Genomic DNA, 15,728 nt, shown 5'->3' on the forward strand with positions numbered 1-15,728 from the left:
ATGGGAAAGGAGGTACGGAAGGCAACGGTCAAAGAGCAAAAGCAGGAAAGCATAACTCATGGGAGCTGATGTGTTTCCAGGTTGAGAGGAAGAAGCTAAAGGTCAAGGTGAGAGAAGGTGACTGATAGAAGGGATTGAGTCAAGAGCACCTCCATGATGGGCGGTAGAACCCTGGGCAAGAAGGCAAGAAGTAGGTATGGACATAGAAAAGACGGCAGTAGGGAGATGGAGAGACCAGGGAGATGGGGCCTGAAGTCCTCCGTGTTTTTGATGCTGTAAGATGCATGGTACCGTGTTCCAGAGGGTGGAAGTTAGATAGGGGATGTGAGGTCATTGGGTCAGATTTGAATAGTTGTTAAGAGAAATGGGGAAGGGAAGTTGCCAAGTACAAATGGAACAATTGATACTCAGCTTCAAAGACCAATGATGTCTCTTTGATCTATCAGAGCCTTTATTCAGTTAAAGGAAGAAATAGATTTACAATTACATCTGTAATATACTTGTAAGGAATTTAGAACGCTTTCTTTGATATACTATGTTATGTATACACTGTTATTTTTCTTATTGGGAGTGGGGGCATCTCAAGAAGACTGAATCACCTAATATAAATGTTAAATGAGGGTAAAGGAAAACAACTTACACATTCTGGGAAAAAATATTCTGCCCTCAGATGTCCATGAAAAACAGATCTGAGCAAAGAAGTGCTGTCACTGGAAAGACGTTCTTGGGCTGGACTAGAACGGACGGCAGCCTAAGTGGAGGTGTTAACCTAATTAAAGAGAGAAGTTTGAAGGATCAGTTAAAATTGGTCCTCTTCAAACGAAGAGAAGGGCTAAGCCGTTCTAGGTGCTCTTTAGTATGGCGGTGCCAAGGCTGGCCGGCGCTCTGGAGCTCGCAGCAGCGGGAGCTGGGTAGTGGTGGGGGCCGGGCCAGCCGGAGCTGAATCACTTGAACTCTGTGCTCCTACACTGGCTTATTTCCAGGGGTTTTGTATTTTCAGTTGAGTGGCTGCACTCGATGGCAGGAGTGCTAGTATCTGTCAGGGATAATGAATTATCGGAAACACAATCTCATCGGAGAAACATTTCAATCTAGAATAACCAGAATATTAACCAACTTGGGTAACTTCTGCGTGACAGACACGATGCTTGGTGGGGAATGAGACCTCCCACAAGAAGGCTTACAGGATCGCTTCTTGCTGTGGCATTTGGACTTTTTTTTTTTTTTTTTAATCCGAAGAGACCCATTTAGCTTTTGCTTTGGTCCTGCTCATCCTAATTCTGACCCGTTTCTCACATATATGAGACATTTGAGTGCCATATCAGCCTGAATTCTCATAGTATAATTTCAACATTTTACTCCAAGGGGTTATTTTTTTTAAATATCATAAATTTAACCAAATGGAGTTGTCTCCATTGCCTATGAGCTGATGAGAGGAGAGTCAGAGATAGATGGTTTATCCCAACCCACATGAGTTGATGGATGAATTGAACACTTAACTTCTACGTGTCTTTCTTGGTAAGGGGCCCGGAGAGGAAGCACCCATAACTCATTCTCCCTTATTTCCGACTTCTGAGAGTAAAGAAAAATATTCACGCAATGTAGTATTTCTACCTTTAAGCAAATGTGACTGGCAGAGGAAAGTCATTAGTGGCCTTCTTGGAATAGGAGATGCTGACATTGGTTCTCTGAAGAAGTTCTCCAGGGAACATGTAAGGGGTTGTGTCAAGCCTCAGGCATCATTTCTGTGTGATGTAAGGTGTATCGTAAGTCCTCTCATGATAATTCTCATTCCGTTACCCCTCTCCTTCTATTTTTGCTCTTCTGAGTTCCATCCTCCCAAGGTTGTGATGTCAGAAAGGTGTCCTTGGTTTGGCTTAACTGATGGCTTGGGCAGGAAAAGTTTAGTTATAGCTGAAGTGCAAACCCTCTTACAGTGTGGTCACATTTTAACAAGTACAATTTTCTTACTGTTGCTTTTTGTCATTTTGATCCTAATGCATGCACCTTAAAACAAGGCTTGATGCTGCCTCATCTTTCCTGAGGCTTCAAGAAGAAACTGACACAACAGTATTTTCAGAAAATTTCCCGTGTGTGTAGCCGTGTTTTTCCAAAAAGCATTTTGAACAGCTGGGCACCTTCTATTCCCCGTGCCTGTGTTCTATTCCCTGAAGGTCCAGCTTTCTGTGCCTTCCAGGTGACCAACAGCTAGTAAAATATATTTACTTGTGACAACATGAGAGTCTTCGAGCTTATCCAAGCATCTCTGCAGCTCTGCTCGTTAAAGTATGTCTTAGAAAGCAAGAAACTACCTCTGTTGTCTAACCTGTGGCAGTGATGCAGTCCCAGCCATTCTGGGTCACATTAGGCGTAATGAGTCTAAATCACTGAGTGATTTTTAGGATGACATGTGTTAGGTTAGGAATTGTGCTCAGCTGCAAGTAACAGAAACCCAACCACAGGGGCTTAAGTAAATAGGAATTTATTTTAACTAGGTAGCAAGAAGACTGAAAGTCACTCAGGTCTCAAGAAATCATCATGGATGCTTCTGGCTTCTTTCTTTGCCATCCTTAGCCTTTTCTAAGAAGAGTGGAGGGGGAAGAGCAGGATTACTGAATCTGTCCTTTAATCCATCAGAAAAATGACAGCTTTCCCAGAAGTCCCACCCAGAGACGTCCACCTGCATCTCACTGGCCAGAACTAGGCCACATGCCACCCTTAGCTGCAAGGGATTTTGGAAAGCCAAGTATTTTTTTAATAGGATGCATTGTTACCTTGGACAAAATTGGGGTTCACCCGCTGAGGAAGAATCTCAGTGATTCCTCAGTGAGCAGGATCTGCCCTGAGGAGCCACATGACATCTTTCAAATCTAGCTTCAGGTCATTGCCTTAGCACCTTCCTAATATAAGCTTGTGGTTGTATTTCTGTGATGGAATGGAGTGGTTTTCCTTGTGTTGTTTGTCTATGAGAGGAGGTGACACCCAGAGTAGGTTATGCCTTTTTATTCTTACAACAGCAGTGGCTGCTTCTTGGCCTGTCATGATAAAGCATCTTTGACTTAATTCTGTGCTGATTCCAGATAGCACGAAGGAATCCTTCCTCCAGACTTCTTTGGCTTCTCAGTGTGATGAAACCAGCGGCCCCAAGGACAACCACAGACGGAAATCCCTCAGAGCTAGGTTATCCAACCCCTCCTGGCCCACTTTTGGTTTCTTTTATGCTCATAAGAAGCAAGGTTTTTCTTCTCAGGACTGTTCCCTCTGGCTTGGGTCCTTTTCCCCATCTTTCTTTTTTGTGTTTATCTCTTACTTTGTCCTGTCTGCTTAGTGCCAGCCCTCAGTTAAAGTGTGTCCGTAATCTTCCCTCTTGGGAAAGGGATTTGGGGAAGCAAATGAGGTACATCTTTAATAGCCAGTGTCACTGTCCACATTTCTATGTACCTGTAAACCTCTGAATGGTCTCTTTTTCATGTTTTTAGTTTGATTTCCGATCCCAGGGGCCTAAAACAGAGCTTCAAACTAGTGCAATGTGAGCAAGTTAAAGACCATGAATCCCTTCCACCTGCAGGTTGGTGGGGCAGAGGCTGGGGCACCCAGAGCATCCCTACTGTCATCTTAAGTTGTGAGTGTCTCTCTCATGCACCCCAGTGTGCCCTCCAAATGTCACCACTTTCTATGTGCATGAGGTCAGAGAGCTTGGAAGAGGCTGCTTTCAGGCCTATGCTTTGGGTCTGTCTTTTCTATCCCTCTTCCTTTTTCCTTTTCTTGTATTGGCTCATGGTCTGCCACCGCTGACCTTTTATGAAAGGTGTTCTAGCAGATCTGATGACTTGGTTGGTGCCTCCTGAACACTGTCCGTGGCCAACGTGTGCCATGTCTTGACTCAGTTTCATCACTTAATGTCCCCTTTTTCCCCCCCATCTTGATTCTGTTGTCTTCTCCCAGCTTTGCTCTTCCTTTCCTTTTTATGAAGGATTTTATAGACGGGAGCTCACCCAACCCCTTTCTTTTATGTCATCTCATCACTGGTTGATGAACTATGGTACCCTTTGTTCTTTGCAGTTTTGCTTCTTGGCAACGTTGACCAACCTGGCCAAGCCTGGACATGCCATCTTCTTTCCACCTTCCCACCCTCCTCCCCAGTTCTCACCTACAAATGCGAGTATAGAACTTCAGGGTATAATCTGAGGGGAGGTAGTCAGTACCAATAGTGTTCATTCATAGTTTCGCCTTTACCTTTTTTCCATTTATTTTAGAACTTGTACTAGTCTTTGAGCTAAGGAAAGACAAAGAAGTTGTAATTAAGCTAAAAAATGTTTCTTTGGTTTTTCCAGATGAGAATTCTCCAGCCAACTTCTGGGATTCTAAAAACAGGGGTGTGACCGGAACACAGAAAGGACAGATTGTATGGAGAATTGAGCCTGGGCCCTACTTCATGGAGCGTAAGTAACTATATGTGAAATATAAGTTTGTAACTGAACTTTGCAAAAATATGCTGAAATCTATGGAGTCTTTTCTGGATTTTATTGTAAAAGTTTTGGGCTCTGATTTATAAACTGTATGCCATGTAGCCCCAAGCTGAAAAATATACTGTTTTGGAAAATACTCATTAGAGAATGTTCACATATTTTTCAAAAAGTGTCTGTGTGTGTGTGTGTGTGTGTGTGTGTTTGTAATACATATACCTGATTAATGTATGGTATATAAATTATGTATGGTTATTTTAGTACTTTAAACATTTTTATAGACCCTTGTACCTACATTTGTAATTAGTATTTACTACATTAATTTCAGGGAGCAGAAAGAATAATTCAAGATTTCAGTTAATTTAGGAATTTTATTTGCCTTTAGAATACTTCACTATCATTTTTCCCAGAAGCAGAACAACTTTTGTACTTGGGTCCTGGTCTTTACAAATGTAGATAAGATAGTCTGGGGCACACTGCCATAGAGATCAGTTTACTAGGAATCAGAAATTGGCTGCATATAACCATTACCCAGTTGATCTGATATTATATTTATTTATAAATATGAATGCATATATATAGTACTTATATATAGTATTGTATATATAAATGATCTACTGGTTGGTCCAGGTTAACTTCTATGCTTACAGAATTTATTTTTCTTTAATGCAGAAAAAAATTAGCTCTTTAAAATTTTTCTAAGCTGTTTATCTATGTGTAAGAACTAACTTTTCTATATGCAAGAGATTTAATATGAGAGAGGAAAGAGTGGATAGTGGCACTTATGAATGGCAATTATTAAACCATAGAATGCAAAGTGTGATTTGGTTGAGTGAAAACCTGCTGTAAGCATGTCTTTTTTGAAGCATGTAAAACCTCTGTAATATAAAAAGTCATTTTAAAAGATTAACATCTATCATTTTGAATTGTCACAAAGACACCAGATAATTCCTTTGACCATCCTTACTGGTAGGTCAGCATTACATAGCTTTCTCTAACCCTGCTTCTGCCCCCTAAACTCTGTCTTTTTTTTTTTTTCTTTCATAGTTCAATTTCTGGCTAGATTCTCTCTTTAAACCTGACATAGAATGTAGTTTTTAAGGGAAAATGCTCATGATGTAACAATAAGTGAGGGAGGTGGGTGGGAAGCAGATCCATGCAGCATAATCCCAGCCAATACAGCGTAGAGGAAAAAGTCTGCAAGGAGATTTGCCAAAGTGTGAACAGGGTTGTTTCTGAGAGGTAAGATTATGAGTGATTTGTTTTTATTGCCTATTTCTACTTCTCTTTACTTTCCAATGTTGGTCCAGCGGCCATTACTAAGTAATGAAAAAAATAAGTAACAAAAGAATATGGTAAAAGTGGAATGGGAGATAGCAGGGTATAATGTGATTCCTCCTTTGAAAAGATCCCAAAGTTAAAGAGGCTGATCTTGCTAAGAAATATTGCCAACTGAACTTCAGGGAAAAAAGGCGAAACAACCTTCTTGTTCTCTCCAAAATGCTGAAGAATGCTAGGAATGATTGCCTCTTGATGGAGTGTGCAGATTCATTTTATGGAGCACATGTGAACATCTGGGAAGAAGTCGGTATCACGCTCTGCTATAATTTGGAACATTGTGTGTAAAAACTTACAGAACATACCAATTGCCATGAATAGTTGTCTTTCTCCATGAAGTATGAATTAGAGATTCATAGTGTTCTGGCTGTCCCGTGGTGTTTTTCTTTACATCTCACTCTTAGTTAATAGAAATGGGCTTGACATTGAAGCTAGGAATTGAGAATGCTTTTGCTTTTCTCCTCTAATGTAGCGTTTCCACCTTAATTCTTCACACGCAAAATTGGGGTAGTGTGTAGCATGATTGTAAAACTGGGAATATTCAGTAATGCATTTTTTAAGGATGGAGAAAAGTTGTATGAGTTAAAGTACAAGACAGTGAGTAGGATTTACAGAAAGACTTGGCTTTAGACTAAGTTAGAGTGGGGCCTCCCCAATGTACAGCCCTATCCTTTCAAAATCCATTCAGTGTAAAAACTTCAGGTAGTATTCATATCGGTGCTTAGAAGTGTAGTCCATGTCTTTTAGACATCAAGTTTTTTTTTTTAACCTCATGTCTGGCTAGAGCAGACCTAAGGGGACATCCCAGCATAATGAGGTTTTGCTTGAATCTCTGGAGCTGATGGTGTGGAACTTGAAAAAAGCTGGGAGTGGGGGATGGTTAAACAGCTTCTATATTTTCAACCTCTAATCTTGAAAACTTATGGTATTTAAAAACTTTTGCTTTCATCTTCAGAAAGAAAATTTATCTTTAGCTAATCAGAAGTCCAAGCAAAGTGAAATTCTCTGAAAATTGACATAAGTTCATGTGCAAACCTGGATTTGGGTGCTGTCTAACCTATTTCTGAATCTAAAGATGGCTTTCATTTATCTGAATAAACATTCAGAGGAGGCAGGTGGCCCAGACTTATATTATTTCAGGGCCTACTGGAATGAATTTGAAGGACAAAGACAGGTTTAATTTTGGGTGAATGACCTACCTCGACATTGGAGAGGAGGATCAGCTTCATCCGCACTGACTTGTCGTAAGACTGTCAGAATTCCTCAAATGAGCTCATGCTCACAGAAGATGAATGGGTCATCTGTGCAGTGTGTTTTAAAATGTTGGAGGTTTCAAAAGTTGTCTTGGCATGCTAGGATATCTATTTAATTCTATGCAGTTTTTTCACAGACTACAGCATTCATTCATTCAGACCTGCTTTTTGTCCTGCCTTCGTTCCTTCTATTCATCTGTCCATCTAGGCCCCCAGCCATCATGAGATATTTAGTTGGGTGCCAGCTTTGTGCCAGGCACTATTCAAGAACTCACTAAATCCTGGATCCGTGAATGAGCTTACAAACAGTCACTTCATTGCTGTGTGCTGAACTGCTTTGTGATCATTAACCATAATCACAGGACATTGCTGTTTGTATAAACTACGTAGTGCTTTCACATAGCTAATCTGTCTCAGCCCTGGGAAGCGGGCAGGACGAGGAAACTGCTCACCAGAGATGCATGTGGCTTGTGTAAGTGAGAGCCTCGTCTCTGGCCCTCAGATTAGTGTGCTTCCCCAGATGCAGGGCCTGTCCAAAGCAGAACCTTTGTGGGTGGCTTTTTATTGGGCGATGGGAAAGGGTTGGCCTCAGCTTCTTATTTGTACTGTCTGAGCCCCTGCTCTAACCTTCTGCATTCCTAAGCCCCTTCCCACCAACATCAGAAGAGCCTTTTGCCCCTTAGAGATCTGGTGCTTTTCTTTCTCTCCCGGCATATTTTATGTTTCAGGTCCAGTTACTTCTCTAATCCTGTTAGCTTCTGCCGTATTACAGTGATATTGTCTGTCTTTGATTTTCAAGATGGTCTTTCTGAGCTTTAACAGGGGAGGGCCTGGCCCTTTCAGGCTGCATTAGTCCCTGTGAAAGAGAAGACAGCTGCCGTAACATAAACGAGTAAGCACGTGACTGGAAATGTGGGTAAATTTCCTCAAAACCATGAGAATTGGAGTGTGTTTACTCTTTCCCAATTTGTAGCCTCTGAATAAAAGAGCTTATCCATAAGAATCACAATATTAAGAATGTAATAAAGGCACAAAGGTGGTGGTTAAAATCACATTTTAGAATAAATTGCAGCTGGCTTGGCTTTTTAAAGATTACTTTTTTAATGAAATAGAAATGATTAAAGGAAAAAGGGCATGTCCATTCCATCCATCTTTATGGTTCGAAATGTTCAGCTTCTAAAACCTGAGAAAAGCACAGATTTTCTAAATAGGAGCAAGCTATTAATGACTGTCCAAGTGACTCTTAGAGCTATTTAAGGTGATGGATGGTGTTTCAAAGATCTCAGTTTTTGAAACAAAACCACTTCTTGCAGGGAGTGGCCAGTAGAACCCTTCTTCAGAGAGGGCTTGAAATAGAATCTTATACCAATGCCTAGAGTTTATGTAGCTAAGTTGAGATTGTTTTTAAGAAGTAATTTTTGAATAAGGAATATACATATATATGCATAACTGAATCCCTTTGCTGTACACGTGAAACTAGCAAAACATTGTAAATCAACTACACTTCAATAAATAAGAAATAAAAAATAATTTTGGATAGAAAAGAGTTGAAAGGAGCATAATGTTTAAAAGGCACAAAAAGTGCAGGTAAATATCTCTCCAACTTCATGCCCCAGTCACCAGTTTCCCTTTCCTGAAGGCAACCACTTTTGCCAGTTTCATGTGATCTTTCTAGAAATATTTTATTCTGTACAAACCCAGAAATATATTCTTCCTTTAAACCGATGGTAGAATGATTGCTTTAAAAATGCAATGTCAGAATGACACAATTACAGAAACCTTTTCCTTAGGAACAAGTGTAAATTCCTTCCACCTTCCACTCCCCCCAAGTACAAAGTACCATCTTTGGATAACAGTCACCCTCCCATCTGATGTGGACTTGGAGTTGGCATGCTGTTGCCCTGGGGGACATCTTCATTGGTATTTATGGAAGTTAGTAAGGTAAAATTAAAAAAATAAAAGGGCTTCTATGTCAGCATTTAAATAGAGGCTACTAAATCTTTTAGTAACTCTATAAACAAAAGTGTCCAAAGATTATCGAAGGGGTCAAAATATACTTCCTTGATTAATGATTGGCTTCAGCTGTTCAGAAGGGACCTGGGCGAGAAAAGATGCCACTCGGGCAACGCACTCTTCCTTCCCAGGTGAACACCGACCCAGCAGACTGCAGGTGCTCGCAGGCTACTGTGCGAGTCCTCACCCTTCTCCTGGTTCGCTGCCCTCTGAGGCAACGTGGTTTTTATAAGTTGATTTTTTTGGTGAAAATACTCTTGCTTTTTATAATCCAAAGGAATATTTATATATGTTCCCCCTCTATAATTTGAGGCCAGTAGGATTTTGTTGCCACATCAGGTTGTGTGGAAACTGTTCTCAGATAGAATGCCCCTTGGTCTGTATCCTCCGTCTTTCTTGCCTGGGAGCAGGGCTAGCCTCGTGGACAGTGGACTCTTCCCTTACCTGTTGCTCTGTCATCACACCTGCATTTGCTTTCACCTGTTCTTGTATCTGTGTCTCAGGAATAGCTTTCTGTTTTCCTCTTGCAGTTAGAGGTTAAAAGCAAAGCTAACACAGATGCATGAAGACCAACTTCCCTTTTCCACCCCTTTGAGTATTTTTCCCAGAATTCTTACCTCTTCTCGTAACTAAAAGGCTCTAGGACATCAATCAAAATGCTGCTCTCTCTCCTCTCTCTCCCTCAGAGGAGGTGGCGCTTAGTTGCACCATTTTTCAAAATCTTGAGTAACCTCCTGAAACACTAAATAGTATGTGAAGATGAAAACTCCCACTCAGCATGGAATAGTCCTATATTTTAGCGGGAGGGCAGAAGTCTTCACTAGTGTCCTGCTGAAGGAACTGGCTAGTTTCGGTCCAGGTACAAACAACTAGTTCTGTCTGGTACTGGGTTTTTCTCCCTGGTGACCAGCCTGTGCACTGGTGAGCTAAGTCCCCTTAGCTTCACACTGAATCTTTTTTTCCTTTTATGATATTTTCTTTTCTTTCTTTTTTTTTTTTATTGAAGTATAGGCGATTTACAATGTTGTCGATATACAATGGTATATATCATAGTGATTCATTTATATATATATATATATATATATATATATATATATATATATATATATATATTCCTTTTCATATTCTTTTTCATTATAGGTTATTACAAGATATTGAATATAGTTCCCTGTGCTATATAGTAGGACCTTGTTGTTTATCTATTTTATATATAGTAGCTTGTATCTGCAAATCTTCAACTCCCAATTTATCCCTCCCCACCCTCTTCCCTCCTGGTAACCATAAGTTTGTTTTCTATGTCTGTGATTCTGTCTGGTTTTTTTTTTTTACATCGAATCTTAAAGCATCGTGGAGCTGTCAGCTCTGCGGTTTTTGGTGATCGTGTCCATGAACTCTGCTTTGCACAATTCAGAATAAGTTTATCTTATAGCTTCAGGGATTCTAATTTATCATTCAGGTTGGAGATTTTCGTTTTAGCAAGGAACAAAATGATACTCAAAACAGTTCAGCTAGCAAGCTGGTCTGGCTATTAACATTTTACAGATAAAAATAATCAGTCTCTTTTTTGAGGTCTCATTGTGTCTTACCTAGCTGACTAACAAAAGCTTAGAAAAAGAAGCGACAGGATCCTAACTTGAGAGGGAGTTTGGGGAAGATGTTTTCTGTAAATGCATTTCTCTTTATTGAAGAATGAGCTGCTCACTCACTGGCCATTGATCTGATCTGTGAGGTACAGCTGCGGGCAGATCCACAGACGGCTGGTTCCCGGCACTTAGAATGTGATAGTAATGAGCTCATGCCTGCAGAATTCAGTCCTCCTTCCTAGCTTGGCTTGTTGCTTAGCTTTGTTCTTGTGGAATACATGCTGTTGGTCTTGGAGGAAAGCAAGTGGGACAGTGGGGTTGGCTCATACCCAGACAGCTATTACAATTGCAATAATAACTAAAACCCATGTCAGTGCTCAGGAAAAGTCACTGATGCGGCGTTCCCAGGGAAATCATAGTAAAGCTGGTATTCCTGCAGCAGTGGTCCTGCTGGTCCTCAAGCCAGCATGCTCATTCCTGCTTCCCTGTGTGCCACCCCTCACTCCTGACTCTCTCTAACCCCATTTTTCTCAGCTGCAGGTTTAAGTCCTGATCTCTTTGTTCCGTGAGGCCTTCCTGACTCTGCTGTGCCCTCACGAACCTTCCCCACGGTCTCCACACTTTTACCTGGCGCTCTGCGTTTTCTGGGCTTGTCTCCTGTATTTTGTCATCATAACAGCCACCTTATAAAACACCTGCCAGACCAGAAACCTTTCTTTGATGCCCTTGCACTGTCTGGCATAGTTCTGGGCATGTATTCGACCTGGACATGGTAAAAATCTTTAGCTGGATGATGCCGACCACGTTGTGAATCTCTGCATCATGAGTAACAAACGTAATGGACTCAATATTTTACCCCATGATAGACCTTTTTTTGTGATTTAGTATTTTTTCATTGACAGGATATATAATATCTTTGTATATAATATTCCTAAATACTCCAAAAGAAGATTTTTCTTTATTCATTATAGCTTTCTCTTAAAATAAGTAAACCAGTTACTCTGTAGGAAGCATTTTATGCAGTCAGGAAAGTTAGTGGAAGATGAACTTCCTCAGCGCCCAGTGGGCCCCACTTTAATAATCCAGGTGACTCAGTTGAGAGAGGACCTCCACTCCTGTAGACTGGGGCTCTCCTCTGGGGCCTGCCCATCAACATCATTGCCTGTATTAAATGACAGCTCAGGAAAAAGTTCACCTCACGGTGCAACTTCAGTGACTCAGATGCTGTGTATATGGAGAAATTTCGGTGACTCTGGGTTTTATCTTTGTCACATATTGGCTTCATGGTAATCGTAGTTACTTTCCAAAAACAATAATTGGCATTTGTATTGCTTTTTATCAAGCTCAAATTATATAGTGTGTATATACATATATATATGTATACGTATATATGTATGCACACACACACACCCCTGTAGTTACATACAATATATATACATGCACACATACACACCTGTGGAAATATAGATACAAATTTTCTGGTGTTTCCTAAACTGGATCCCTGTGTAGTGGCGGCATTTAAGTACATGGAAAATTAAAATCGTACAGATTCCCAGACCCTCTCAGTGCAATCTACTACAGCATTCTTTCCTGCTTTGTTAGACTGCTCTTGTTGTATTTCCATCAATGGCTGCAGTCTGTCTATACTGTAGAGGTTAAGAGTGAAGGCTTTGGAATCTGATAGACAGGGTTTGAGTCCTGACTTGGTCATTTCCTGTTTGACCTTTGGCAAACCCCAGCACTTCACCTGCACTATGGAGACAGGAACTTCTGCCTCCCAGGGTTGCTGTGACAGGAGCGGAGACGTGGCACTGTGTCTGGTACAGCAGGAGCACCCAGTAAAGGGCAGCTAGTCTTTTTTTTTCAATCTGTGCACTATCTATTCATATTTTGGCGTGTTGTTTTTGTGCACTATTTTTCTAGTATATTTGGGATGTTCTTAGAAATTTCAGAGAAGCATATAAAATCAAACAGGCTTTGGTATAATCTGCTGCCTCTGATGGGAAAAGGGGGTCCCTTAGAGTCATGAGTAGGATTTTCTGAGAGGTGATGCCTAGGTGACTTGTTTCAGTGTATAAATTACTGTTTTTCTCCAATCCTTTTGCAGCGGAGATAAAGATTTGTTTCAAGTACTACCACGGCATTAGTGGAGCCCTGCGAGCCACGACCCCCTGCATCACGGTGAAGAACCCCGCGGTGATGGTGAGCGCCCCTCATGCAGGCTTCCTCCAGCTTCAGTCCCTGAGGCCTTGGTTTCTATTTTTGCCAGTGCGGCTCTGGCCCGGTTACTGGGAACAATGAGAAAGGAAACACATAACAGCGGGGGCGCCGTTTTGGGAAAGGAAATAACTTACAGAATGGTTTCCCTAAGCCTATAATACAAATAAGTGGAAAAATATGACTTGATTTATAACAATTCTGTATATAGGCAGTTCTTCCGGGAACCCACTCATGAAGCAAATTAGTGAGTGCCCATTGCAGAAGGTTTTTTTGAACTTTGGGTGGCCAGTTAGTAGGAAATGGTGGCTTTGCATCTTACATGGGTTTAATTTACATGAACTCAGTAGTGAAAGAGAGAAAAGTAACAGTTTAGTCAATTTAACAAGCTGTCACCCCAAGGAGAGTACGAGATATGGATTATGAATGTGCTGTTCGCTCAGGAAGTCTTGGTGCTCGGTCCCTCTCGATGCTGAGTTGAGCTCTAGTGACTAAAGACGCCACATGTGTTTTTGGTGCAACATGGCCACTCAGTGGAAGCCAACCTCTTCACCAGGTCCTCGACTGAAGAGAGATCTAATTTAGCTTTGAAGAAACTGGTTGTGTTGGATTTTTGAAGGAAAGTATGTCCATTTCCAACATAGGACTTTCTTAAGGATTGCTTTTCACAATTTTGTAATTTTTCCCTTTACTGACTAACTTTAGAATCTAGCAGCTTCACAAGATGCACTCCATTGTACATGGGTGGTTGGACTCAGACGGTTGTGGGAGACTCTTAGAGTCCAAGAGTGTGTAAGTCATTGAGATTTTTATAAGTCATTAATAAAAATCAGGTCGTGAAAGTATAGAAGAAAAATACTGACTCCCACAATATACACTCTTCATAACGTATGTGTGTACACGTTTATAGATAGATGTGTTTTTGGAAATAGGCAAGTGGACAGATTCACTCCCTGAAATTCAGAAAGTAATCTCTGCAGATGGCATCTTGAAGTTGTCTGACTCACGAATGCTATATCAAGCAGTCTTTCCCTTTCATTTATTTACTTAAACAAATATTCACTGGGTGCCTGCTTGTGGCAGGCATTATACCCACCACTGGGAATAAAATGATAAGCAAAAACATAGTCCTCGCTCTCACTCATCTGGTTGGGGAAAGAGACGTCAATTAAATTAAATAGTATTATTTGAGTGATCATTTGTATGAGGGGCAGTGAAGTGGGGCTATGAGAGCACATGCTAGCAGAATTCATCCTGATCAGGAAGGCCTTAGAAGAAGGAGTGGACAATGTTTGTAGGACAATCCGAAGGATGAGTACGAGTTACTTAGGTGAAGAGTGGAAGGGAAGAACATTTCGGGCAGAGGGAACAATATGTGCAAAATTGTCAATATCTAAGTACTCTGCTCATGTTTAAATTATATTTGAGTTCCCACTGTAGTGAACAAAGTATAGAATGTTAACAAAAACCATCATTGACTATGTAAGACTTTGAAGGTCCACAAAGAGAATAATAACGGTTGACTTCAAAATCTGCCATGTCACATAGCAAGCACTGAAATATACTAAAGTTAATATTCTAAAAAGAAAAATTACAAAGCTGGAAAAGTGGAGCTGTTTATAATAAAACTTTAGAAAAATTAATGTGTGTGAAACTAGATAGTAGCTTCCAAACATGATTTTCTAGATTCAGATTTTCTTAGACTTGAGCAATTTCTGTGATCAGATATCGTTGATGACAGCAGGAGCTTACAGCCTGGTGAGTATTGATCTCATTCCATTGATTTTTACATTGAGATTATTCTCTCAAAGCCTGTGGATAGCTGGAGATAATTAAAATTTGCTTCAGATAGGCTTTAGAGCATCTTAAAAGCTTCACAGATACATCACTGGCAATCATAGTAGAATATTTTGGTTCAAAGGCTGACTAATGGAATGGGTGGTCAATAGATTTGCAACCACGCTTGAGATATTGGGTCTGGATCCACTATCGAGAGGCTGTGCCAATGGACTTTTCATTGTGGGGTGAGCACTGTGTTTATGTGACAGCATGATGGTCACCTAGGTATGTGACATGTGTTTAGTTATTGTGACTGATTGACAACATTGATATTCAAAAAGCCTTCTTAGTATGATTTTTCCATGACCAGATGCAAAGAATAGAAACCATATTTTAATGCTTGATGACACTGGGTTGGCTCTCCACAAGTCCATGTGGTTTATTATAATGTGCTGTGTCCCTCTGACTCATCATTCCCGGGTTAAATAGAGCAGAGACATCACCAAACTGGCCAGAGAGCATCACTGTACTGTCTCGTCCTGCTTTCACCAAACACACCGTTGGGCTGGAAAGTGGTAGATAGTGAGGTAGTGCAGATGACACCTGAGACAGACACTCCTTGTAAAATGTAATTCACGATCTGACAGAAAGCTAATGTGAAACAATTCTTGCGTACAGTTGATGTGTAGTAAATGTGCTTATGTTGCTATTACAGTAATAGTAAGAATTCACAGATAAACGGTGTCCTTTATGACAACTGTGGTGAAACGCTCACGTGAACTAATACTTAGAATTCAATTTTACCCTTCCTGACAATAAAGCCAGGAAAGACTAAACCTTACCGCCAGAGAGAGGGACTTCAGTGGTAATAAACACATCTGCACTCAGTGTTTAGAGAGGTTTTTACATAAACTCCCTGCATGGATTCAATCCAGGAAAACTAAACTCAGCAGCAACCCGTGTGGAAACAATACATGGCAGTGAGTGATGGGCGTCTTTATCTGTCCCTGAAGCGAAGGATTTCCTGTTCCAAGTGACACATATCACTGTGTACTCTGATGAATGACAATGACGTCAAA

The 15,728-nt window shown here is 40.7% G+C and overlaps 1 protein-coding gene across 5 annotated transcripts in view; it reads left to right on the plus strand.

Moving 5' to 3' along the window:
• HECW2 (HECT, C2 and WW domain containing E3 ubiquitin protein ligase 2) overlaps positions 1-15,728 on the plus strand; it is a 334,329-nt gene that overhangs the window by 192,812 nt on the left and 125,789 nt on the right. For all 5 annotated transcript variants that reach the window (XM_074364238.1, XM_074364239.1, XM_074364240.1 and 2 more), the window contains 2 exons: positions 4,335-4,442; positions 12,761-12,855. In XM_074364238.1, the coding sequence (XP_074220339.1) occupies positions 4,335-4,442; positions 12,761-12,855 (203 nt within the window). The remainder of the gene's footprint in view (positions 1-4,334; positions 4,443-12,760; positions 12,856-15,728) is intronic.

Source organism: Camelus bactrianus, chromosome 5 (genome assembly GCF_048773025.1).
Source record: "Camelus bactrianus isolate YW-2024 breed Bactrian camel chromosome 5, ASM4877302v1, whole genome shotgun sequence".
Lineage (NCBI taxonomy): Eukaryota > Metazoa > Chordata > Mammalia > Artiodactyla > Camelidae > Camelus > Camelus bactrianus.